Genomic DNA, 27,753 nt, shown 5'->3' on the forward strand with positions numbered 1-27,753 from the left:
TTAATGCAAATAAAAATGCTGCAAATCTCTCGCTAATGGACACTAAAACGGACGGCACGCGACAAAAATCTTGTGGCCAGCGAATTTTCTAGAAATCGGTGAACGGTTTTTTTTCCTTCCTTCTTTTGTCGCGTGCCTGTTTTTTAAAATATTATTTAATAAATGAATGAGAGAGATGTTCTTGCATCGTCTCTTTGGCGAACGACTTCTACGCCTCGTTGTAATTTTTGGTTTCTTCTAATAAACCGCTACTTTTGCAATGTTGCTTGTAGCTCAACTCTTTTGTTTTGTGGAATTTAAAACGACGCATCGCTCTTCAATTTTGAGCGGCAAAGAGTGCAGTCGTGAGTTTTGTTATTTAGTGAGTGCACGTGTTTCAAACGGCAAGTTTTAAATTTAAATTTATTATTCCTTATACTAATCAATCTCTAGTTTGGCAGCATAAAATATAAGAAAAATAAGGAAAAATGTTGCATTTTATAGACAGTTCTACCCATATTTACATTCCCTTAATTAAGTGGACTACAACAATTTATTTAACACGGAGGAGGACACCCAGGAGTTGGTAAGGTATAATGCAAGATGTTTGCAATAATTACAATTTAACAGTTTATTTTCTATTTTTACAGAATTCATAAACTTGCTGGGGCGGCTTTTGACGGAGGTCATTTCTTTAAAAAGTGAAGTGGCTTCTATCAAAGCCAAGGTTTGCGGAGAAATCAAAACCCCTAAACCTATAATGCCGCTAAAAGCTAATATTTGAGCTAACTCCAAAACTTTCTCAAAAATTGTAAGTTTATATATAATGGCTACGTATTAAATTAGTGGTTCCTTCGTGAAGCATATGATGGTTTCTTTCATTAAAGTCCTTTACTAAAAGATGGGTGATGTGATGACGGCAAAACAATTTGATTTAAATGTTGGTTTAAAAAATCCTTGGGTACGTTATAATCCGAAATTATCGATGTAAACGTTTAGTCCCATTAAACAGCTTGGGTTCTTTTATGACTCCTTTTGACTAAAGTACGTCGAGTTCTGGTATCTTGTTGAGCTTCTTTGAAAAGTAGGGCCTTTGTGCACATTATTTGTTCAAAGATTACAGTTTAGAGCGCGAAGAATGGCTGCCTATAAGAGCGTTCCTCATATAAGCGCTTACCGTCGAAGAAACAATCGAAGTTTAATTACAACGCTGGTAGGTTGGGCGTCTTTACTACCAAGATGCAGTGGGTGGATCTGGTGGACCAGTTGTCGAAGAAGCGGCGGACTATTAACCCATTCGGCGACGTTTTGTTAAGGATGAACTTTGTGGCCGAATTTGATACGTTTAGCTTCGTCGGAACCAAGTGCCATACATTAACGTTCTTGGTCTCCATAATTTCTCCAGCTCGGTGCATTACAAAGGAGTAAAAGTTACGCGGGTTCAATGACAGCCAGGAGAGGACCGTCATTGTATCAGTCCAATAAGTGTGTTGATTGGTTTTCATATTTCGCGTTTCGCTAACCCTTTAACCTAGGCGTGTGCCGACTAGTGAGGTGAGTTGTTCCATGCGGGATATACATATAAAGTGGCTTGAGCGGAGCCACCAGGGCGTGGCAAAGAGTTTTTTGGCAAATCGTTAGAAATTTACAAGACTAATAAAAATTTGAAAAATATTAACGCATTTTTCAAAAGTGTGGGCGTGGCAGTTTTGAGCGGTTTGGGGTTCAACACTTAACTCGGTTCTAAACTTCTCAAGATCTTCGACGCTCATACGGACGAACGGACATGGTCAGATCGACTCGGCTATTGAAAGTAAAGTATTGAAAGTAAAGTAAAGTATTGATCAAGAATATATATACTTTATATGGTCGGAAACGCTTCCTTCTCTCTGTTACACACTTTTAAACGAATCCAAATTACCCTTTTACTTTACGAGTAACGGGTATAACAAGTCTTTTTTTTGCCCGTTTTTCTTTGACGTCTCCAGGTACAAAGTCCATGGGTTGACCGTTTGTCTGTATCAAAGCTACTACGCGCTTATTTGTTGCGTAACTGGCAACAGGCAAACACATCCTCCCGCAGTTGACACCTGCATTTGTGTAGATTTTTTATTCTGTACATTACATATTTCAAAAAATGTTGCATACCAATCAAGGAAACAATTATTTCTTGTGTATTATTTTTAAATATTTTTCCAAATGTTCCAAAAGCTGCTATATGATAAGTCCAATTTTTATCAAATTTTAACTAAAACAAGAGGGAACGCTATAGTCGAAATCCCCTTTTATAGTTCCTGAGATATCCACGTTTATACAGACAGACGGACATGACCATATCGACTCGGGTATGTATCCTGATCAAGAATATGTGTACTTTATATGGTCCGAAACGCTTCCTTCTGCCTGTTTCAACGAATCTACTATTTCCTTTTACTCTACGAGTAACGGGTATAACAAGAGAGAACGCTTTAGTCGAGTTCCCCGGCTATCAGATACCCGTTATTTAGCTAGTGGAAGCGCGAACAAAAGTTGTCTGGCAAATCTGTAGAAATTTACAAGGTTAGTAAAAACGTGAACAAGAGAGAACGCTATAGTCGAGTTCCCCGACTATCTGATACCCGTTACTCAGCTAGTGGAATAGCGAAGGAGAGTCTTCAGCACTGACAGTTTTTGGCGGTTTGTGGGCGTTAGAGTGGGCGTGGCAAAAAGTTTTTTGGCAAATCGATAGAAATTTACAAGACTAATACAAAAATGAAAAAATATCAAAACATTTTTTAAAAGTGTGGGCGTGGCAGTTTTGGGCGGTTTGTGGGCGTTAGAGTGGGCGTGGCAACATTAATCGACAAACTTGCGCAGCGTCTGTCTCTGGAGTCTGTATGCTTAGTCTCAACTTTCTACCCTTTGTAGTTCCTGAGATCTCGACGTTCATACGGACGGACAGACAGAAAGACGGACGGACAGACGGACATGGCCAGATCGACTCGGCTATCGATCCTGATCAAGAATATATATACTTTATATGGTCGGAAACGCTTCCTTCTGCCTGTTACATACTTTTCAACGAATCTAGTATACTCTTTTACTCTACGAGTAACGGGTATAAAAAAATATCAAAGTATTTGTTAGAGGTATACGTTCTTAGGCGTTCGACTGGGCGTGGCAAACATTTTGGAAAATCGATAAAAATGTACAAAACTGAGTACAAAAAATGTCATGACATTTTTGAAAACTGTGGGCGTGGCAGACTTGGCCAGATCGACTTCGCTATTCATCGAGATCAAGAATATATACTTTATATAGTCAGAAACACTTCCTTCTAACTATCAGATACCCGTTACTCAGCTAGTGGACATTTTTACATTTTCTGAAATATCGGTAGAAATAGGGAGACAAAATAATAAAATAATAGTTTTGTCCAATTGACAGAAATTTACAAGAGCCGTATGATACACAGTAGCGCCCCTCGGTCGGTTGGGCGGCAGGTGTGGCCGTATAACTCGCGCAGTAAAAAAAAAACAAGAGAGAACGTTATAGTCGAGTTCCCAGACTATCTGATACCCGTTACTCACCTGATGGAAGTGCGAGGAACATTTCAACACTGACCGTTTTGGCGGTTTGTGAGCGTTAGAGTGGGCGTGGCAAAAAGTTTTTTGGCAAATCGATAGAAATTTACAAGACTAATACACAATTTTAAATTTAAAAGTGTGGGCGTGGTAGTATTGGGCGGTAGGGTGGGCGTAGCAACATGAATCGACAGACTAGCGCTGCGTCTATGTCACTGTCTGTCACAGTCTGCATGCTGAATATTATCTATACTTTATATGGTCGCAAACGTTTCCTTCTGTCTGTTACATACTTTTCAACGAATCAAGTATAGCTTTTTACTCTTCGAGTAACTCCTACATATACTTTTAGCCTAACATAACATCTATACATATCGATGACTTAAAATTGAGAGACTGACAAGAACTAACGTCAATAACCAATTTAACAAATTTAACCAATTTAAAAATCAATTGTGAAAATGGTAAACCATTTATGTTTGAAAACAATATTTTGTTTCTTTTTTTAATGCTTCTATGGAAGTAAGTCCTCTGCAGGGTTGCAGAAATTCACACAAAGGAATTTTATGGAAAATCAAAATTTTACGAACATCTTTTCTTTTACTAATATAATTTATGCTTAAATATATTTTTCTTAGTGAAACTCCGCTGCATTTAACCAAGAAGGCTAACAAGGTTATCCATGATAATGGGTTAGGCGAAAGTGGCGACGGAATAATTTATTAGCACTTGTGAAGGATACAAAGTTTGCTTTAATGGATTTTTAAATGGCACGCATATATTATAAAATGTTTTATGAACTATAAATTTAAGTTGCTATCTTGTATTTAAATGTCCTTTGAGCACTTACCCAAAAATGCTGGTATCGCACCCATGGGCATCACAAACAAACTAACCAGGAGATCGGCTAGAGCCAGGGAAAACAGGAAATAGTTAGTGACATTCTGCAGCTTCCGGTCCAAGGCCACGGCTACGCATACAAGCATATTACCCAAGCCACCCGCAAAGATAAAAAACACCACGAACAGGAATAGCCAGTCGTAGCCATGGGGACTTAGGTCCAAAAAGCTCTTTGTTACCGCGAGGTCGGCAGCCGTGTCAGCAGTGGTCGTGTTCAGGGCTGTAAAGTTCGGCAAAATCATGTCTAAGCTGGTGCTGGTGACATTTATGATGCCCAGAGAGTCGTAGTCGGGCTTCATTAGCTCACTTAGGTTAAGGAAGGACCAGAATTCATCGCGTTGGGGGCTTAGCTCGTTTGAAAAGCTTTCCTCCACGCTTTCCAGCTCCTGATGTGGCTCCCTCTCGCGTTGCTGTAAATTACAAAGCAATAGTTCCTGGGCTTCGCCTAGCTCACACTGCAATACCATGAATCCCTCATCGTTATCACTAAATGTATCACTCGCATAATCACGAAGGGTCCCGTTGATTGCCAGTCGAAAGTGCTCGTACGCCTCGTGCGGCCATCGCAACAGTCTCCACTTCATCCTTAATGTGGAGTTTTCAGACAATGGTCTTTCCGCACTGCAGCTATAGAATGCGCTGTGTTCCGCTTCGTCGAAAGCTTGCCGTGCACACTGGAATGTGTTGTTGCGTCCGTCAATAAGGATGTTGCTGGTGGGCAGAAAGTGGTTTTTGTTGCTGCTGGAGATGTAGGATGTTCTGTTGGTGTGGCTGCTTTTGCAGTCAATAAACGGCAGGAAAACCCCAGGCCAATCAGCCTCTTCCAGCCGACAATTGAAGTGTCGCTGTGTGAATGTTGCTGCTGTGTCTGGTGCACATGCCACTGCTGCTGTTGCTGTTTCTGATATGCCTGTCGATGGTCTATGACCAGAGTAGCTTTGCATCTCCATTTCATTCTCAAGCTGTGGGGCTTCCTTCTCGCAGAAGTGTCCGTTGTACAGAGCAGTACAATGTAGCTTGCTGAAAAAAAGCAAACATTTAGTATTTATTTACCACCCATTTAAATAATTCCTTTGATTTAGGGCTTAAGAGTCAAGCAGTGCATTTCCAACAATATTTTTTTCAATTTTTCAGGGATTACAAAGAATATTTAATTTTGTAAAATCGCATTACATTGTAAGCAGAATCATTACATCTTTCGCGCAACTGTATCGTCTCGTATTTAAATCGGTAACAAGTCCCATAGGCCTAAAGATCTATGTCCGTCTCGATACCTGATATTACCTTCAAAGGAAACGCAATACTTTATGAATTAAATTTTTCGATATATCAACGGCCACGCGTCTGCAAAGATCTTCAAAGCTCACTTTGAGTTTTAGCAAGACCTAGACTGAAATCCGCTATTGTATGCAGCATAGTTTTCCTCCGTAAACAAACCTACCGTCCAACATTATTTTGCCGCTCATAATTATGTAGTTCCAAAACGTACCGAAATAAATAAATCCACAGCAAACAACATGTATCGCTGTGGACGGCATGCATAGTAGTGCACCAGGAGAGTGTTAAGTGCAAAGGCAACACAATGTACACGACGAAATAAAAATTTGCTGTGGGTGCCCGATTAGAAGTAATACACCAATCAAAAGCTTTCGGTAGAATTTTCAAAATAATAATCGGTTTGATTCGTTACACTTGACCATTGCCTCTAAAAACGCATGTAGTGATATGAAGATGCTGAATTCCTTCGCGAATAGAGTTTTCCTTTAAAAGTTGTAACGAACTGATTTCTTAGTTTCTGCTCGCTACAGATTGCAACGGCTAGCTCAGAGAGTTTGTTTGTTCGTCCCACCAAATATATGATTTGTGTGATTGCCCGACCAAAGAGAAGACAGAGTTCCTTATTAGAATAGCCTTTATTTAGTGGCGCTTGACAAAGGGAATCCTGCGACCCTCGCCTTCGGATGCGCGTCGTCGCTCCTTCGTCGACCTTCTCACGCGGGTCCCGCGTCGCTCTTATGAAGTTAAGCTAGCGATCTTCCCCAAACCACCTTTGCCGACCAATGACCACCTTCCCTTTCTGACCACGTCAGGTCCTTGTGATCACGTGTCCTTCGCTTGTAGGGTTCCTCCTTGGATGCCCGCTTCAATACTCACTTGTCGTTCACTTGTTCCGGGTATCGCTCCGCGATACCTCTATTGTTCGACCTCTGTGCCAAGGTCCAGCGCGGTACCGTTAGTTGGTTTCTCCGCATTGAGGGCCCAAGGTCCATTATTTACCGTTTGACCTGGCCGCCCTTGACTCCTCTCGCATTCCAGCCGTCTCCTGCCCCGGATTTGTGGGGAGTTTTAAAACTCCTCACAAAGTCCTGATGTAAAATCGGTTTCTCTATAAGTAACGATGCGGTAAGGGTAAATGTCATCTCTCGCCAAGAGAGTGACCGTTAATAGTTCAGTTCTATGAACTTCATTCCCTTCCCTTTTCTAAATCAGTCCCTTCGCAAATTTAACCGTTTCAGTCTCCCTCCTAACGGAAGGTTTTGCTTTGTTTTTATCGCAGTCTTCTTTCTTGTTACACTACTTCGCCTTTACAGTCCTTATGGCCTTCCTTGTTGCATTTGTGGAATTTCTTAAAAAAAATTTCTGGTCGATTCTTTGATTACATTATCTTTAAAAGGTTCTTTGCGCTTCATCTTCTCGTAGATATATATTTGGTTCCTAAACTCCCTGATGGACCAAATTTACTCTTACTATACCTGTTACTCGTAGAAATTCTATGCGTATTAACGCGGAGATCCCAGGAATAAAAGCTAGAAAGTTGAGATTAAACATTCAGATTCCATAAACATAAGCCCACAAACCGCCCAAAAAAGTAACGACCACACTTTTGAAAAATTTATATACAGTAGAATCCGGTTATAACGACTCCGCTTATAGCGTCAGTCCGGTTATTGCGATGGAAACTCGATGGCTTTGTTGGTCCCCATACAAAGTTATATGAAAGGACCTCCGGTTAGCACGTCTCCGCTTTGAGCGACAAACCGCTTATACCGACGCGATTTTTCATAATTCAACCGATATTGCGACGTGCCAAAAAAAATACCGCAAAATAATGCCAACAAATTTAAGAATCTAACGACTCTGTTAGAAATGAATGTAACTATCAGTGATCGACGTCACAAAAATGTTTACAGCGTGCGTGTGCAAACCTCATGCCTATATTCCATGAGATGTCCCGTTATATTTCTAGTTTTTTCTGCTTTTTTCTTATGAAAAACCATTTTACTTAATAAAATTTATTAAATTTTTCGTTTGATTAAAAAATTAATTTTTTTATGTTTAAACATATTACGAACATGGCAACCATAAAATAAACAAAAACAAAATATTTTCCTTCTTTCTGTTAGTGCGTCTTCCGTGTATAACGACGTCTGTCCCTTGAAAGTCAAAATTCAGTCAATTTTTATGTTAATCTTGTAAATTTCTATCAATTTGCAATACAACTTTTTATCTAAATTCGTTTAAAAGTTATGTAACAGGTAGAAGGCGGGTATTTCTTCGCGGCAAACTCGCATTTTAAGTTACATATGGCAGCCTATGGTCAGATCATCATTTAAAATGCCAAGCAAATTACTAGGTACTTGAACAAGAGAAAAATTGATTAAAAATAACTTTGTAAGCGGGGAAAAAAACACTTTATGTTTAAACTTACCCTAAAAAGAGATAAAAAAAAACAGAATTTGGCAAATGCTAGTAATGGAGACTACCCTAAAAAAGAGCAAGGGAATCGTTTGAGGAAGAGCTGAGGCAGTGCATAGATCCTCAGTCTGAAATCAATGAAGTCACGGTGAACTGGAAAATTTTAAAGGCTGATTTGCAGAAGGAGCAACGGCAGACAGAGGGTAGCGGAACAAGTCAGGAGCGTGAGGCGGGTACTGGAAAAGGCGAGGTGACGATGTCTGGAGGACGCGGAGTCTCACACAGCGCGGGTCTATAGAATCAGAATTTGGTTGAAGACAAGCAGTACCAAGAAGTTTTTAAGTTTTCACCCGGGCGAGCAAAGCAAAGCCACACACTTATCAAACATTTTGTGTGTGCAATGAGTGCCGGCAACATTTCGCTCTCACAAGTTGCCGTTACTTTTTTGTTTTTGCACGTATTCATTTTTTAGAAAAGCGTGCCGGTCGCATTTCCACTCAAAACGAATGTAGGAATAAGAACAAGTAAGAAAAAAGTAAAGGCGCAACCAATAGAGGTACCCAGCAGATAAAGAGCGTACGTAATGCGGTGGATCCGAAAAATGTCCGCTAGATGTTAAATACGGACGTATCGGAGTTTCCGCACTAGGTTCGTTGAATGCTCAAAAACGGACGCTAAAACGGACAAAACCCGAAATTGTGGCTTCCCTCAAAAAAAAGTACAGTGGGCGGGCGAATAGCGGACTTATCGCAAGAGGTTTGCCTAATTATCGAAACATGACACGAAAGCGGACGCTAGAACGGACGAAACCTGGGATTCGTATAAATGTCTCGCTAACGGACACTAAAACGAATGGCACGCGGAAAAAATCTTGTTGCCAGCGAATTTTCTAGAAATCGATGAACGGTTTTTCTCCTTCCTTCTTTTGTCGCGTGCTTTTTATACCCGTTACTCGTAGAGTAAAAGGGTATACTAGATTCGTTGAAAAGTATGTAACAGGCAGAAAGAAGCGTTTCCGACCATATAAAGTATATATATTCTTGATCAGGATCAATAGCCGAGTCGATCTGGCCATGTCCGTCTGTCCGTCCGTCTGTCCGTCCGTCCGTCCGTCCGTCCGTCTGTCCGTCCGTCTGTCCGTCCGTCCGTCCGTCCGTCTGTCCGTATGAACGTCGAGATCTCAGGAACTACAAAAGGTAGAAAGTTGAGATTAAGCATACTGACTCCTGAGACATAGACGCAGCGCAAGTTTGCCGATTCATGTTGCCACGCCCACTCTAACGCCCACAAACCGCCCAAAACTGCCACGCCCACACTTTTGAAAAATGTTTTGATAATTTTTCATTTTTGTATTAGTCTTATAAATTTCTAACGATTTGTCAAAAAACTTTTTGCCACGCCCACAAACCGCCCAAAGCTGCTACGCCCACACTTTTGAAAAATGTTTTGATATTTTTTCATTTTTGTATTAGTCTTATAAATTTCTATCGATTTGCCAAAAAACTTTTTGCCACGCCCACTCTGGCGCCCACAAACCGCCAAAAACTGTCAGTGCTGAAGACTCCTTCGCACTTCCACTAGCAGAGTAACGGGTATCAGATAGTCGGGGAACTCGACTATAGCGTTCTCTCTTGTTTTTATTATGCCGCTGCATATGAGCGAGAGGCACATAGTCAAATATAATAAATGAATGATCGGCCTAAAGTCCGCAGAACTCTTCGTTTGTAATACAGGGTGCGGCAGCATAACTTCCTTTTTTAAAATGCGCACCATTTAGTTGATGTCATAGCGGAGCAAAGGGGCTACTGCAAAGTTTTGTCCCGACACGGTTCAGTCGCCATCATGCGTTGGAATAGTGAGGAGCGTTCCTTTGCCTTTGAGGCCTACTTTTCAAGCGGATCTTCGGTTATTACAACACAGTGTGCATTTCGGACCGGTATGTAAAAATGCTAACGAACTTTTTTTCCCACGGCTTCAAGAGTTGGATTTGGGAGACACTTGTTTCCAACAAGACGGTGCAAAAGCACACACTTCAAGAACATCGATAGCTGTTTTGAGGGAACACTTTCCAGAGCGCCTTATCTCAATTAGAGGCGATCGGTCCGTCCCCTTGCGATTTTTTTCTATGCGGTTTTTTGAAATTCCATGTTTATGTGAACCCTCCAAGAACCCTACAAGATTTGAAATCCATTTCAGAGTTTGTAAGTTTGTATGCGGAGGGGCACGCATAATGGCGAAAGTAATTACAAATAAAATAGAAAGTGGCGAATACACCGTAGCACCAACTCACAAGGGCAAAAGTGTAATTTGGACAATATTATGTGAAATCATAAATGAAGACCAAATGTCCTTTGCAATACATGAAGAAAAGTGCACAAATTTGTTGTCAACCAACTTCAAATTTATCAAGACCCAAATGTTGTCTGTCTGGATTTCGCAATCTGGTGCGATTCTTTTTAAAAATTAATGCTGATTATGGAGCGAACGTAGATACTGATGACATACTGCCGAACGCAACAACATTAAGCCAAAATGCTGAAACAGATGCACAAGAAAAGCGGATAATGATCTCCAAGGATATCAAGGAAGCAGTGGATACTGCTGGGTTATCGGCAACGATTGATATGTGGACAGCTCAGAATTTTTTTGGGTGTCACTCTGAATTATTTAAAAGGCTTTAAAATGAGTGATATTATTCTGGGTTTAAAGTCGATGGACTTTGAAAAACCGACAGGTGAAAATATTCTTAGCAAACTGAAAACTATTTTTGCCCAAATTGATGTTGGGAATATTGCCAATATTAAACTCATAACAGATATGATATCAATTATAAAGAAAGGAGGAGAAATTTTAACACTGACAGTTTTTGGCGTTTTGTGGGCGTAGCAAAAGGACTTGAAAAATCCAGAGAAAATTTACAAGATTAACAAAAATGTGAAAAAATATCAAAAAAAATTTCCAAAGTGTGGGCTTGGCAGTATTGGGCGGTTTGTGGGCTTTAGAGTGAGCGTGGCAACAACCTTACACTGCGTCTATGTCTCTAGAACCTGTATGCCCAAGCGTCGTAGATTCTGTCGACTGAAATGTGGGAAAATTTCCAGTGAAATGGAAAATTTTGTGGGATTTGGAAATGTAAATGTGGTATCAAATGTGGGAAGTATGTTTTTTTTTTATTTATTTTGAATTAAAACGAATATTTAGAGCATATGATGGATTATAAACAGAATTTCGTGTGAATTTAATCTGTGTCCATATTACTATCCGAATCATCGTTTTTGCTATTGCCGGCTATTTGGGTTGACGTTGTACTTATCATTGGCAGCAATTTGGCGCAATAGCTCCGGATTATATTGCAGAAATTTATGGAATTCGATGCACGACAAAGGGAAATTACATTTCACCATTATAATTGCTTTTAAAGTGTCCACTTTCAATGTGGATTTTTCGGCTGTCCAAGTGTTGGTCATTTTAAAAAAAACCCGCTCAACAAATGCAGATGTCGCGGGCAAGCACAGGGCGAATTCCTTGAATTCACAATACTCCTCAGACAACCCAACGATTCGGAGTCGACACTTTGTCAGCATTCCATTGATCTATTTTGTCAACCGTGCAATAGTTTTTCACATACGAGTATTGAAGGTGGACTTTCGGAAATGTGGGATATTTCACGGGTTTCGGGAAGTTCCTGTGGGAGAGGAAAAACGCTTACAAGTGTGGGAAAAACATACACGATGTGGGACATCTACGACTCTTATGTATGTCTAATCTCAATCTTATAGCTTTTGTAGTTTCTGAGATCTCGACGTTCATACGAACGGAGAGACGGACATTGTCAGATCGACTCGGCCATTAATCCTGATAAAGAATATGTATATATACTTTATATGGGTGGAAACGCCTTCTTCTACCTGTTACTTTTCAACGAATCTAGTATACCCTCTTACTCTACAAGTAACGTGTATAACAAGAGAGAACGCTACAATCGAGTTTCCCAAATAAAACTCGTTACTCAGCTAGTGAAGGAGAAATTTTAAAACTGACAGTTTTTGGTGGTTTATGGGCGTTAGGGTGGGCGTGGTTAAAAGATTTTTGGAAAATCGGGAAAAAATTTACATGACTAACAAAATTTCATAAAATATCAAGACAGACATGGCCATGACTCCGCTATTGATCCTGATCAAGAATATGTATACTTTGCTTCCTTCTGCCTGTACATACTTTTCAACGAATCACGTATACCCTTCTTCTCTACGGGTAACGGGTATAAACAGATTAAATGCTTGGGAAGTTTGAGATTTGGAATTTGTATTAAATGTTGTATTCTAAAGCTGGAATATTGTTGTGTGCGACCTAGTAAATATAGGTTTGCCTGGGTAGAGCAAACCTCACTAGTTTCCAGAAGCAGGCTGTGTGGTTACACAGGACTTGGACTATAATAAACACGGCAAGGTGATGGGCGGAAAAAGGAAGGGCCCCCTTATGCATATGAAAAGCGCGTTGACAGTGCACTTTGCTAACTTAATTTTAGTGGCGACGTGGCTACAAAATCCACATATATGTATGTACATATGTCCTCGAAACGAGAGGCTGGATGCGGCTGCAATTTAAAGTCAAGGCCTGAAGGGGACTCACTTGAATCATTCGCCTTTGTTTCGATGCGAGTGCTATGGAAGGCTAAAGGATATACATTTATTCAGAACGAGTTACATTTATTAGTAACGTTCCTGCCAATAGTATTGGTACGTCTTTATATTTTATAAATTTACTACTTGTGGAGCACGGTTTTGAAATTTGTAGTTATTAGAGCGTGGTTCCGAAGCTCGAATGCACAAATTCGACGACTCTACAGTCTGCGTGTTTAATATCAATCTTCTAATTCTTTTGGATCCCGAGATCTCATACGGACATGGCGTTAAAGTGGGCGTTAAAAAATTGTTTTTTGGTATACCGACAGAAAATGGAAAGACAAATAGTAATACGAAAAAAAAGAGAGAACGCTATAATCGAGTTCCACGACTATCTGATACCCGTGGCTAGTGGAAGTGCGAAGGGGACTCTTTAACACTGACGCCCACTCTAACGCTCACAAGCCGCACAAAAGTAGCACGCCCACACTCTTAAAAAAGTTTTTAATTTTTTTTCATTTAATTCTTTTTCTTTCCTATTTTCCTTTTCTATTCCACTAGCTGAGTATCAGCTACTAAATCGGGAGCGCAAATGTTTTCTTATAAAGTTTTCTTATTTTTAGTTAGTAATGTTTGTAAAAAGATTAAAACATCTTCCTATGTTGGGTATAATTGCATAAAAGAAACACGAGACACAAAGCAGGAAATATATTATTTCTATGAAACTCAATACTTGGCTTATGAGTCCCATCAGCCGAGCGAGTACAATCAAAGTGAAATACAACTTTTTCAATTGATCTGTAACCAGCGACTTATCTATCTTATTTATTTCTCTGAACTAACCAACTGTGTTAACAATGTTTTTATTTCTCCAGTGTCAGTTTATGTGGTCGCTGCTGTCTTCACTCGGGTGTGGCTTAATTTGCGGTTCAATGTACAATTGATTATAAGCGATGCGATTCATTTTGCGAGTTTCCATACCTCTGGCAATTTGCTAACATGTGATGCGTATTACACCAGTTGTTCTCGAACTTGGCCTGGAATTTTCATGCAACCGTGTCGTATAAGTTTCAATTTAACTTTGTGTTTATAATTGATAACCTTATACCCCGCACAATGAGATCCTTGAATATTATTTACAAGAGCATCACTGTTGAAACAAGCCGTAAAGGACTATATAAAATAAGATAATTCTAAAAATTGTGAAAGGGATGACTTCCGGATGTTACTGGCGCCAAACCAATCTTTCTATGACCGCAAACGCAATTTTCTCGAAATGTTTTTGTAGGTGATATCAGAAAGACTACTGAACGGATTTTAATCATCTAGCATTCATTTTAAAGAGTATTAAAAATTGTTTTATATGGACTAAAGATTTTAAAAACAAAACTTTTTTAAGTTAGGGTTAATTTTTGAATTTCTGTTTATTGCCAACAAAAAAAACATCTCTTGTAAAAAAATGTTTGGATTGTAGACTTTAGACTAAAATTGTCACTTACACAAATTATGATGTCGGCGGCGATATGACTTACAAGATCCTCGTAAAAAAAATTATTTTTTCTCTAAAGGAAGTTTCTTCCTGGCCTGATGTTGCCACGCCCAATCTAACGAACACAAACCGCGAAAAACTGTCATGTCCAAACTTGCGATGCGTCTATGTCTCTGGAATCTGCATGGTCGGAAACGCTTCCTTTTGCCTATTACATACTTTTCTACGAATCTAGTATACCCTTCTACTCTACGAGTAACGGGTATAAAAATATATATATATAATATATGTGTAATATATAATATATATGTACATATACATATATGTGTAAAAATAGAAGTAATAAACTCTTAATAACTTTGACATACAATTATGGATGTCGTGATATTAATAAAATATCGTATCGATGATATTTTTTGTATCAAAACAAAATGATGATAATATTTAAAATATCACAAAAAAATATCGACATATTTGATTTTTTTTTTCCAAATAGAATTTTTTTTTCCCACAATAAATAAAATTAAAGTGTCTTATTAACTTTATTTTTATACCCGTTGCTCGTAGAGTAAAAGGGTATACTAGATTCGTTGAAAAGTATGTAACAGGCAGAAGGAAGTGTTTCCGACCATATAAAGTATATATATTCTTTACCAGGTCCGTATGAACGTCGAGATCTCTGGAACTACAAAAGCTAGAAAGTTGAGATTAAGCATACAGACTCCAGAGACATAGACGCAGTCTATGTCGATTAGTGTTGCCACGCCCACTATAGCGTTCTCTCTTGTTCTTATTTAAATTCATGGATTTTCTATTTATAATGCAGATAATAATACCTTGTGTTTATATAAATTTCATATTATAATGCTACCAGTACTTAGAATTAAGTGATTTTAGGAAGACTCGTTGTGTTATATGTGTATATGTCATTCGGCTTCTTAAGGTGCAAAGACAACTTTGTAGAGTTTTCAGTTGTATTAATAATTCGGTCGCAAAGTTTGCACTTTGCAGTCCCGTTTTTTTTATCAGTGTAATTGGATTTTATGTTCATTTTAATACGTGCACTTTTACTCGGTATCGCAAATCAGAGTGAACAAAGAGAAAATATCAAAAAAAAATGTCGCAATATCGATATTTGTTCAAAAAAAAAATAGCACGATATAAATATATCATTTTCACGAAAAATGTCGATATATTGATATTTTGATATATTATCAACAACCTTACATACATTGTCAAATCGACAAACGTCCATATCTGATTCTTAATTTTAAGTAGTCATTAACCATGGATAACAACACTCCAGAACTACTAGAAAGCGAATGCGTAACTTCTGGTTCCAACAAGATTGCCCGATCTGACCCCACACAGTGGCGCCTTAGATACTTTAGGTGTACAAAAATCATAACTCTTGAACCAGTTGAGATATTTACAAAATTTTTTTTTTTAAATGAAAGGTAATTTTAGTACCTTTCGATTACGTAGTTATACAATATGGTGTGATAAATAGTAGATTTTATACACGATAATTAATGTTTTTGGAGGCAGTTTTCTAAATTTGTATCCAATTTCGACAAATACTTTTCATTTGTTTTCTCTGAAAATGCTAGTATGGTACATATTTAATGTTTTAAAAACAAAAAAAAATAAATTTCAAAGAAAAACAAAATTTATAATTTGTATATTTTGTTTTGTCAATTTTTCATCAATTTTTACTTTTTTTGACACTTTTTTGCACTTTTTGTTCGAAATAATCATTCCATTTTACATTTTACATTCATTTACTACTTTTGAAGAATAGTTAATCATTATACATTTATTTAAAATCATTACAAAGTCAGGGATTGAAAAACAAGCGCCAAATAAAGAAAAAAATTTATCCCCGCCATACAATTTCGTACTGCGAAGCAACTGCGCTTGTAGCAGAATTTGCACTAAGCCGCGCGTTTTTTACGCTGAGTTGAAAGTATCTTTTGCCTGGGAAATTCGAGGTGGGACGTGGGGGGACCCGATCTTTTGATTCTGATAAAGAACATATTCAAGAACAACACCTCATACTCCAAACCCAGGGAATGGTAGGGAATCCATTTATATAATCCATCAAAGTTGAAAAATATGTGAAAATTAGTACTTCGGCAAAGAATATTATACATTTATTCTACCTTGGTTTTACCAAGATTTGATGACCCTTTCCATAGAGACCATAACCAAGCCGGCCGATTACATATTTTACCTAAAAAACGACCGCAAAGTCAGAATTTGCTACAAAAAATACAATACAATACATTTAATACAAAATAGGTTCAACTTTGAACACGTGTAACTTCTGAAATACTGAACCGATTTGAATTATTTTTTGTATTCAACCCTTTTGAACTATTACCTGTCGAATGCTATATCCACGCAACGATCAGCTGTCATCAAAAATTTTAATTAAATTTAGCATTTGTATCTAATGCGCCACTGTGCGCCACCCGACTTTTATTTGTGGGGATTTTTGAAATCTAGAGTGTACATCAACAAGTCAAGGACTTCGACTTTGACTCAACTCAAGGCGAACATCGAACGTGAAATAGCGGCGATACCTAAAGCTACGCTCGAAAAAGTAATGAAAAATGCCGAAAAAAGAGCAGATTTTGTCATCAGGGAAAAAGGCGAGCACTTGAGCCAAATAATATTTTTAATGTTAATAATATTAATCTCCTTGAATTAAAATAAATGCCCGAGCCAAAAAATAACAAATTGTCTTTTCCTTAACAATTTTATTTACGAATCACACGGGTCACATGTAGATGGCCCACCCGGTATACATATATATATTTATAAGTATATATATATATGTATATATATATATAATTATATATATAATATAATTATATGTATGTATTTATTTATATAGATATATATATTTATATTTATTTGCGACCATATAAAGTATATATATTCTAGATCGATCTGGCCATGTCCGTCTGTCTGTCCGTATGAGCGTCGAGATCTCAGGAACTATAAAAGCTAGAATGTTGAGATTCAGCATGCATACTGCAGAGACATAGAAGCAGCGCAAGTTTGTCGGTTAGTGTTGCCACGCCCACTCTAACGCCCACAAACCGCCAAAACCTGCCAGTGTCAAAGACTCTCCTTTGCACTTTAAATAGCTGAGTAACGGGTATCAGATAATCGGGGATCTCGACTATAGCGTTCTCTCTTGTTTTTATACCCGTTACTCGTAGAGTAAAAGGGTATACTAGATTCGTTGAAAAGTATGTAACAGGCAAAAGGAAGCGTTTCCGACCATATAAATTCTTGATCAGGATCAATAGCCGAGTCGATCTGGCCATGTCCGTCTGTCCGTCCGTCTGTCTGTCCGTATGAACGTCGAGATCTCAGGAACTACAAAAGGTAGAAAGTTGAGATTAAGCATACTGACTCCTGAGACATAGACGCAGCGCAAGTTTGTCGATTCATGTTGCCACGCCCACTCTAACGCCCACAAAATGTTTTGATATTTTTTCATTTTTGTATTAGTCTTACAAATTACTAACGATTCGCCAAAAAACTTTTTGCCACGCCCACTCTAACGCCCACAAACCGCCCAAAGCTGCTACGCCCACACTTTTGAAAAATGTTTTGATATTTTTTCATTTTTGTATTAGTCTTATAAATTTCTATCGATTTGCCAAAAAACTTTTTGCCACGCCCACTCTAGCGCCCACAAACCGCTAAAAACTGTCAGTGCTGAAGACTCCTTCGCACTTTCACTAGCTGAGTAACGGGTATCAGATAGTCGGGGAACTCGACTATAGCGTTCTCTCTTGTTTTTAACTATGTTGCCACGAGCACTCTATCGCCAACAAACCACCCAAAACTGCCACGCCCCCACTTTTGAAAAATTTTTTTTCTTTTATTTTATTACTTCTGTAAATTTATATCGATTATCTACAATTTTTTTTGTCATGCCCACTTTAACGCCCACAAACCGCAAAAGTTTGTCAGTGTTGAAGAGTCTTCTTCTCACTTCCAATAGCTGAGTAACGGGTATCAGATAATCGGGGATCTCGACTATACCGTTCTCTCTTGGTTTCTAATGTTTTCCAATAATTTTACAACTTTTCCGTTTAGAAATATCTCTCAGTCAAAGTAATCATTTTTCTTAGCGTGTGGGTGCAACACCTAAAAACGATAATGTTCATGTTCTCTTAACCGCGACATTTTCGGTCGCAAGTATAAGTTCCACTAATGCACATTTTTCCACTAATGATAGGCATTGCGGTGCGAAGTAGTCTAAGGCAGTCGTGAAACCTTGTAAGTGTTGTGCTGGTTTTCTCAACCCTTAAAGATTTACAAGCCCAAAACCACCGTGAATTTCAAACACACCCTTGCTATTCACTTCGCAAAGTATTTTTACCTGCTATGCCTTCATAATAGAAGGCAGGCCAGGCAAATGTTTAATACAGCAAGAAACGCATAGCGCATAAGTCACGTTGTGCAGAGACTTATTTATCCTCGAACAAAAATCGAGGAGGATGAGCACGTGCAGGATAGAAAAACATTTGAAGCGTGTTGGTTTTTTATTTATTCGTGTTTTACTTGCTGGCTTTCGTGTTATACAAGTTGTCATTCATTTGCTTGACGACTTTTGTTTTCTGGTCATCAGCCTACCTTGACAGACGTCTCACTTGGCGCAAGCACATTGAAGCCAACAAAACCCACTCAAAACTCAAAGCCCACACCCTGCACTGGCTGATCAACGCACATTCCCCGCTAATCCTGGACCACAAGGAACTACTCTACAACTGTACTAAAACCAATTTGGACCTATGGCTCTTAGCTGTGGGGCAATACCTGTAATAGCAATAGGATATCGTCCAACGAGCTCAATCAAAGATCCTCAGAACTATCACCGGGGCACCGTAGTATTCTACCCTTCTTCCCTTCTACCCTTATTGTTTCTAAAATCTCAACGTTTATGCGGATACAAAGACGGACACGGCTAAATCAACCTCAACAGTGAAACTGATGAAGAATATTTACACCTTATAGATACGGAAATACCATTTTCCTTTTACGCTACGAGAAATGGTAATTAGAAATTGTTTAAAATGGTAGGTAGGCGTGTTGAAATATTTAATAAATACTTTATAAACAACACCATTTACATATTTGCTAAATCTGCCCCATGCTTTATGTTACTTTAGCAATCATATAAGGCTGCAGCTGCAGGCACGTGCCCATTCCAGTTTCCCCTTCGACTTTAACATTGATTGCTACTGTTAATTATTTTGCATTACACACTAAAAATATTTTAAATAAAATAAAATAAATAATTTGCGGTGGCCAAGCGGAAGCACGGAAAATCGTAATGGGAAATAAGCAAATTGAGCTTAATGCGGATGACACACCATGCGAAGTTGCTAAGAGGTCGCACTAACGGAATAATATTTATTGATTGCTGATATTTGATTACTCGTTACTTGATTACTCAGCGGCCAATTAAATGATATGGAGATTGGAGGGAGGGAGTTTGCAAATGCTGTTTAGCATAAAAATGTTTCAGCAATTGCTCAAAGTCAACGAGCAAACAAATTAATTATAGGCGTCTGCACATCGATCGAGTAGATGAATGAGGCCCAGTAAAGTTATTGTTTTCGGAATCGCTGCTAAACAAATTATTTACTTTGAACCATTTTTAAGATGTGACAGTTTTAAAGGGGGCCAAGTTTCGAGCTCTTTTCGTATTCGATATCTTGGCTCTTTTTTTTACTTAAAAATGCGTAGCTTGTTACCACCTTCGTGCCATATTTATGAGTAATATCTTTCCTTATTCACTATTCTTTCGTTAGAATAATATTTGAATTTCAAGGTTGAATCTCAATTGTTGCGTGCATGAGGAAATTTCTATAAACCTTGAAAAGCACATAAATCGAGACTAGTATTGGGCCCTCAAGGAAATGCTTAACCTTTTTGTGTTGTTTTTTATTGCTTGCGCACGCTTAGTCAATGATCGAGAGGTCAAAATATTAAAGCTATTTGGTGCCCGAACAAAATATAGATTGTGATGATTGAGTATTTTAATGTATATAGATGCTGATCAATTTCTATAGTCAGAGTAATCCATCAATATTAAAGGCTTTACAGATGTTTCTGTTTTTTTTTTGAAAAAACAAGATTCTATAAACTATATTAAAACAAGAGAGAACGCTATAGTCGAGTTCCCCGACTATCTGATACCCGTTACTCAGCTAGTGGAAGTGCAAAGGAGAGTTTTTGGCGGTTTGTGGGCGGTAGAGTGGGCGTGGCAAAAAGTTTTTTGGGAAATCGATAAAAATTTACAAGACTAATACAAAAATGAAAAAATATCAAAACATTTTTCAAAAGTGTTGGCGTGGCAGTTTTAGGCGGTTTGTGGGCGTTAGAGTGGGCGTGGCAACATGAATCGACAAACTTGCGCTGCGTCTATGTCCCTGGAGTCTGTATGCTTAATCTCAACTTTCTAGCTTTTGTAGTTCCTGAGATCTCGACGTTCATACGGACGGACAGACAGACAGACAGACGGACGGACGGACGGACAGACGGACATGGCCAGATCAACTCGGCTACTGATCCTGATCAAGAATATATATACTTTATATGGTCGGAAACGCTTCCTTCTGCCTGTTACATACTTTCCAACGAATCTAGTATACCCTTTTACTCTACGAGTAACGGGTATAATTACAAGACTAACAAAAATGTGAAAAAATATCGAAACATTTTTCAAAAATGTGGTCGTGGCAGTTTTTGGGCGTTAGTGTGGGCGTGGCAACATTAATCTACAAACTTGCGCTGCGTCTATGTCTCTGGAGTCTGTATGCTTAATCTCAACTTTCTAGCTTTTGTAGTTCCTGGGATCTCGACGTTTATACGGACGGACAGACGGACATGGCCAGATCGACTTGGGTATTGATCCTAATCAAGAATATATTATCTTTATATGGTCGGAAACGCTTCCTTCTGCCTGTTACATACTTTTTAACGAATCTAGCTACAAAAAAACATTACAATTGTGCAATTAATTTTCAGTTTCCTAAAGTTTTACATTTCTTTGGTTTCCGTTTGATTTTTCCCGACGGGCCTCATTAGCAAAGGCAACGGAAACACACTGGTGCACTTTAAATTTTTAGAATTTGACCCTTAGCCTTTACTTTTAATTCTAAGTGCTTAAAATGTTCTATTGGATTTTTAAAATGTTTACCTATGTATATTATGTGCGCGTTTTTTATTTAATCCAACAAGGTTTAGGTAAAACTAAAGTCAGTGGCTTGTGTTACTTACTGTTTGTACCAAGCGTAATTAGCTTCCTTTCTTATTTTTCGTTTATTTGCTTTGTTTTTTATTTATAAACGTTTTGAAATTATAATGAGTTTTAACTTCGTAAATATGCAATTTCACTGAAAATACTTTATTCTATGCCCGCATTTTGCAGTCGTTTAGTAACGGCACATATGTATATATATTTTAATTATTTGTACATTTAATTGTTTTCTTTTTTCACTTTATTGTTTCTTGCTTTACACTTTTATTGCACCTGACAACTGCTCTTGCGTATTTAACATTATTCAACCAATACTTTTTGCGTCCCTTTTTAGTTTAAGGTAATATTTTTAATTTATTAATTTCGAATCTATTTTCCGAAATTTTTTATTTTTGAGAGTATTTATCGTGTTTTATTTTTTTGGAAGAGTCGAGACAGTCGAAAGCGAACGCATCGCGGCGAATGTTTATAACAAACTGATTGGGGGATTTTCCAAACTGGTCCATTCAGTCAGAGAAGTAAGTGGAAAACAGCAGCAGCTACTTCGTAGTCGGCATCACACAGTTCTCTCTGAGTTTCACGCCACGAGTTGTAACATGCTCTCTTGTGCAAAATAGTGGGAAATTTTCCTGCCTTTGTATTTTAAATTCGTCGTGGAAAAGCTTTTGTTTTCCCCCTACATTTTATTTTTTTCTAGGTTTTCTCACTTGAGCATTTGCTACGTGACTTGTCGTTAAGTCAGGAACCTTTATACTGTAGGATGATAAACCAATTTGCCTACCTAAATGATAATAAGTATTTGAGCTTTGAGCCTATGCTTTTGCGCTATAGTCGAGTTCCCCGAATATCAGATACCCGTTACTCAGCTAGTGGCAGTGCGAAGCAGAAATTTTAACACTGACAGTTTCTGGCGGCTTGTGGGCGTTTGAGTAGGCGTGGCAAAGAGTTTTTTGACAAATTGATAGAAATTTAAAAGACTAACATAAATGTGAAAAAATTTCAAAACCTTTTTAAAAAATGTATGCCTCACAGTTTTGGACGGTCTGTGGGCGTTAGGGTAGGCGTGGCAACTTTTGGAATCAAACTTGCGCTGCGGACAGACATTGCCAATTCGACTTGGCTATTGATCCTAATCCAGAATATATATACTTTATATGGTCGGAAACGCTTCCTTCTGCCTTTTACATCCTTTTCAACGAATCTAGTATACCCTTTTACTGCGCGCAGCTGACGAAGCTAACAGCTATAAGCTTTATATGCGATCGCAGTGAGCAGGACTTAGCATAAATCTCAGCGCTGCTGCCCTAAATTCTTGGCAGGAGGTGCCGGAATCTGGGTGAATGTCACACCCATGGCTTGCACGGGGGAAAAAAAGGTGCCCAAGTCAAAGAGCTGACCAATAGCCATCCCCACCGCTCTGCGGCGCACCAGAATCTCGGGGCTCTAGCGGTATAACTCCCACTTGCTGTCACGGGGAAACCCCTGGCCACCAATGGACCTCTCACTGCTTAGCTACCCACACCTACCCTTTAGTGGGCGGAGGGCACCACGCGTAGCAGCAAAAACTGCACCCGAGTTAAAAATCCAAGCTGCGTCTGACCCATAGTAAGCGGCTGCCTGGTCTGTGTCTGTACCACAATGGTCGGCAGTACTACCAACCTGGCAGAAGGTATAAAATGCAGCCTCCGCATTCGGCCGAAATGCAAATAAAAAGGAATGTCTTCGAATGTCTACTACATGTAGCAGCCTCATTAATGGAAATCCACCCGCGGATGATCCCGCGGTCAGGGAAAGGATTCTGGAGGCCCTAAGAAACGTTCCAGCAAACAAGAAAGTGACGGTGGCTGACTTGGCCGCCACTGACGATACAGCGACAAGCCACAAGGTCTTCTATCCTCAACCCGGGTTGCACTTCGGAGCCACATAAGAACCAGGAGTACGGGGACACCCATACCCCCAAGAGAGCACTAAGCGAGACCAGCCCAAACAGCCAAAGGTGCATACTGCGTGAAGCTCCGCAGATAAGGAGCAGCAAACCCCGAGAGTGTGAAAAAAGGAGCACGCAACGCAAACCGATATGTCGCTGTCGCTTGATCGTAAAACAATCGGGCAATGTATTGTCAACAAAAGTTGTTGACTTTTCACGACTCCAAACGACGCTCTAAGGGCTCTTGTTTTTATACCCGTTACTGGTAGAGCAAGCAGGTTTTACATCTAATGTTAAGAAAAAAAACTAAACCGAATCCTAGTAAGATTAAGGCTCTTTCTATTTTGTCATCACCAACATCTGTGACGCAGGTTTGGCATCATATTTCAGACAGTTTGTCCCATTTAAGATATTTGTTTGGAGCGTAAGGAGGAGCGTAAGCAAATTTCACAAAAAAAATATAAACTATTGACGAATGATCCCGTGCGGATAATTTTTGACCCTGCACTCCAAATCGAACTGAATAATTGAATATTTTAGCAAGAGTACAACAGCATCAGAACCAAAATATCTCTCGTATGAGCTAGAAACTTTAGGGGTTTATAATGCAGTGAAACACTACAGACATTATCAACAATATAGGGAATTTGTTGTTGATCCCAAGTGTGCATAATTAGTGGGCGTACTTACAGGCATTTAGTGTTGAGTATAGAAAGGGTAGTCAAATGGCTCATGTGTGACTTTTTATCGCGAAACCCGAGGTTCGTGTAGATCTAGCAGAAATAACGAATATTTGAACGAGAACAGCAAAGTGATAATGACATATTAAAAATCATTGGCCTTTTAAATAGCGAAGACATGGAGACAGAGGTAATAAGAACTTAAAAAATTAGAGCTGGATTCCTATATCGCAAGATCTTCAAAAAACTAAATCTAGTCTTACAATCTCCTATCAAAGTGCAAATTAACTAAGTTGTATTCTGACAGTCTTATCTTTTCATTGTGTATACAGAGACTTCATAAAAGTCGATGATGTAAATTATGTTATTAGTACGATCCTATAGATTGGTTAGCCTAATTGGGTGACTTTTGGGAGGTTCCACGCAGCAGTCCGTGAATGGCAGGCCTGGCGAGTATTCGGTGGTTATGGTTTCTGACGCACGGGATTGCAGGTTGTAGATCCAAATGTAAAATTAACGTTAACCTCCATCGATGACCTAGAGGATTCACAAGCCCACCCATCCAATGGTCGTTCGGTCCCCCAAGACCCTTATGGTCAGAACGACCCCATGCTCGTCTAAGCTACCATATCGTGGAATCCTCCTAGCTGCGGCAAGACTGGTAACTTAAAACATTATAAGGCTTTTATTACTGGCTAAAAACATGGAGTATATATCGGAACATATAACCTAACTAAACATGTAGGATATTAATAGTAAAATGGAATAAAATTTGACATGAGATAACAAATATTTAACAGTATTCTACCTCCGTGGCGGCGCCTTTAAAATTTTATGAAATAATTATGTGAAAAGTTAATATTGACTTAGACATACGATTTTGGTGTGACGTAAAGAAATGGTAACATTATCGTATAAAGTTCCTTCCCTTTTTTTTACTTTTTCTTCTACCTTTGGTTTACTTTTTAGGGTCAAACATATCTTTTCCACGAGAATCATAACTTGATGCTCTGGATTAAATTTAAAATCTTGGTAATTATACCCGTACTTGTAGAGTAAAAGGGTATACTAGATTTGTTGAAAAGTATTTAACAGGCAGAAGGAAGCGTTTCCGACCATATAAAGTGTATATATTCTTGATCAGGATCAATAGCCGAGTCGATCTGGCCATGTCCATCTTTCCGTCCGTATGAACGTCGGAAAAGCTAGAAAGTTGATATTAAGCATGCAGACTCCAGCGACATAGATGGAGCGCAAGTTTGTCTCGGCGATTGATAAAAAGTTCAAAAATTAAGCATTTACGGAATTGGAATGGAGATTTTAGCTGCAACGGGACGAAGTTCCAAAAACGACAAGAGAAAAAGCTCAATGTACCGTCGCCGTTTGAGTTTTTTTCGTGGAGCAATTTCAGTTGAGCCGATCTGCTGCGCCGCTGTCGACTTTTTGCCTAAATTGGCAATATGATTTAATCGCAGAATTATCGAAAAACAAGAGAGAACGCTATAGTCGAGTTCCCCGACTATCTGATACCCGTTACTCAGCTAGTGAAAGTGCGAAGGAGTCTTCAGCACTGACAGTTTTTGGCGGTTTGTGGGCGCTAGAGTGGGCGTGGCAAAAAGTTTTTTGGCAAATCGATAGAAATTTATAAGACTACAAAAATGAAAAAATATCAAAACATTTTTCGAAAGTGTGGGCGTGGCAGTGTTGGGCGTTATAGTGGGCGTGGCAATATGAATCGACAAACTTTCGCTGCGGGTATGTCTCTGGAGTCTGTATGCTTAATCTCTACTTTCCAGCTTTTATAGTTCCTGAGATCTCGACGTTCATACGGATAGATAGACGGGCAGACGGACATGACCAGATCGGCCCAGTTATTGATGCTGATCAAAAATATATATGTATTAACTTATACATTCTACACCCACAACTTTCCAACCACACTACACTATGGTAAAAACTCACACACACACATTAATGTCTAAGTACAAAATGAAATCAAAGATCGAGAGCCCTTCGATTAACCTAGACTCTGTGGCGAGCGAACGTCCCCCTAAATATTCGATTACTTGCGAGCCAACTAAAATAAGAAAAACTTCCGCCCACGCAATTGTCTCAGGATTCTCCAATTTGTCCAACTTTTTGGGAGCTCCTCTCTCCAAAGGCTCTAGTTCTTCCTTTATTAAAATTAATAAAAACGTTTAATAATACATAAAACACCAACTGTGTTCTTTATTTTATTAAACCCTCGGTCGTTACTCTACGAGTAACGCTTATAAAAAAAGAAAAAAACCCAAATGAAAATACATTACTGCTGACACTAAAATATTTATATTCGAAAAGTAAAAAACTAACCATGTTAGGGACATAACGTTGCTCATGATTCTGGAGAAGCTTGCTAAACTTCTGATGGAGCTTAACCTTAAAATTTAAGCATATGTGTGTACATACGTATACACATGGCAAACAGGATCCCAAGAAGACATTGACGACAAAATTAAAAATTTAAATTCAAGAACTAATTATTGGAGACCGAAATTAAGAATTTGAGAACGAACGTTTTGGATCCAAGTACTAACTTGTACAAACTGACAACTGAAGTATGAATAACGTGTACTTTAAGTAATAAAAGTTCCTATTTAATGAACGAGATATTATTTTCAGAGCAAACACTTTTATTTTAAGAACCAATTGTTCCTATTTGAAAAATATTTATTGTTAAATTCAAAATCAACACGTTCTTTATATGAAGAACAACAATTTTATTTTGAAATTAATAATTTCGGTATTATTCTATATAGTATATACATACAAACATTCATAATTTAATTATTAAGAAAACAATTTGGTTGTTACACTTTTCTGAAAGTTTTTACAGCTATACATATTTAATGCGAACAAGGTTTTTTATTATTATTTATAGGATATAGCCGTATAGACGTTAGGGTATTTGGATATTTTAAGATGTAAAAGTTGAAAATTTTAAAGCACGTATCAAGTCTTTGAAGAAACGAGTCAAATTTAAAATATGCGTACAAGCCGACTAGATCCGTATCTGAAGAACCGTGAACGATGATGAAGGTTAAAGAGTTGATCCCTCGGAGTAATGAAGAGACACCAGCTTATCAATTTGTCGCTTATAGTCGTTTAGACAATCTTATCGCATGACCATAGTATTCTCCGCTTCTGCTATATTAACCTTCTTAGTTTTCCTTTCTTTTTTATTAACGAAACGCGCTGTCGGTGGCAGCACGGCATTTGGCAAAATAACAAATAAAAGGTCCTGGGCATCTACAAAAAACGAAGAAAGACAAATATTACAAGTAAATAGAAATTTTGTTATCAGTTAAATTACCTTTATTTATTGGCGACGTTGCTTCAGTAAGCTGTTGCCTGCTGAGATGGTTTTTTATCTTCCTATTTCCCATTTCGAAACCAATGCAATGGTCTTATTATATGATCAAGGAGAAAAGATAAACCTTTGATTTCCATGAGTATCAATAATTTCGCTTTTAAAAGGTGAAATCGAGTACAACTAGTACTTATTTAAAGAACGGTTGTATTAAAAATTTTTAGTTCGACAGAGAAATTTGAGAATAGGCATGC

The 27,753-nt window shown here is 38.4% G+C and overlaps 1 protein-coding gene across 1 annotated transcript; it reads right to left on the reverse strand.

The window, feature by feature from the left end:
* Window positions 1–4,392: 4,392 nt before the first annotated feature.
* LOC122625656 lies at window positions 4,393–22,006 on the reverse strand (the record flags this gene model as incomplete). The annotated part of the gene is made up of 3 exons (XM_043805758.1): window positions 21,564–22,006; window positions 4,907–5,462; window positions 4,393–4,852 (listed from the first exon to the last, which is right to left on the reverse strand). Coding segments are annotated over exons 2-3 (946 nt in total), but the record flags the coding sequence as incomplete, so codon positions are not given.
* Between the last annotated feature and the right edge of the window lie 5,747 nt (window positions 22,007–27,753).

Source organism: Drosophila teissieri, unplaced genomic scaffold, assembly GCF_016746235.2.
Source record: "Drosophila teissieri strain GT53w unplaced genomic scaffold, Prin_Dtei_1.1 Segkk49_quiver_pilon_scaf, whole genome shotgun sequence".
In the NCBI taxonomy this organism is placed as follows: domain Eukaryota; kingdom Metazoa; phylum Arthropoda; class Insecta; order Diptera; family Drosophilidae; genus Drosophila; species Drosophila teissieri.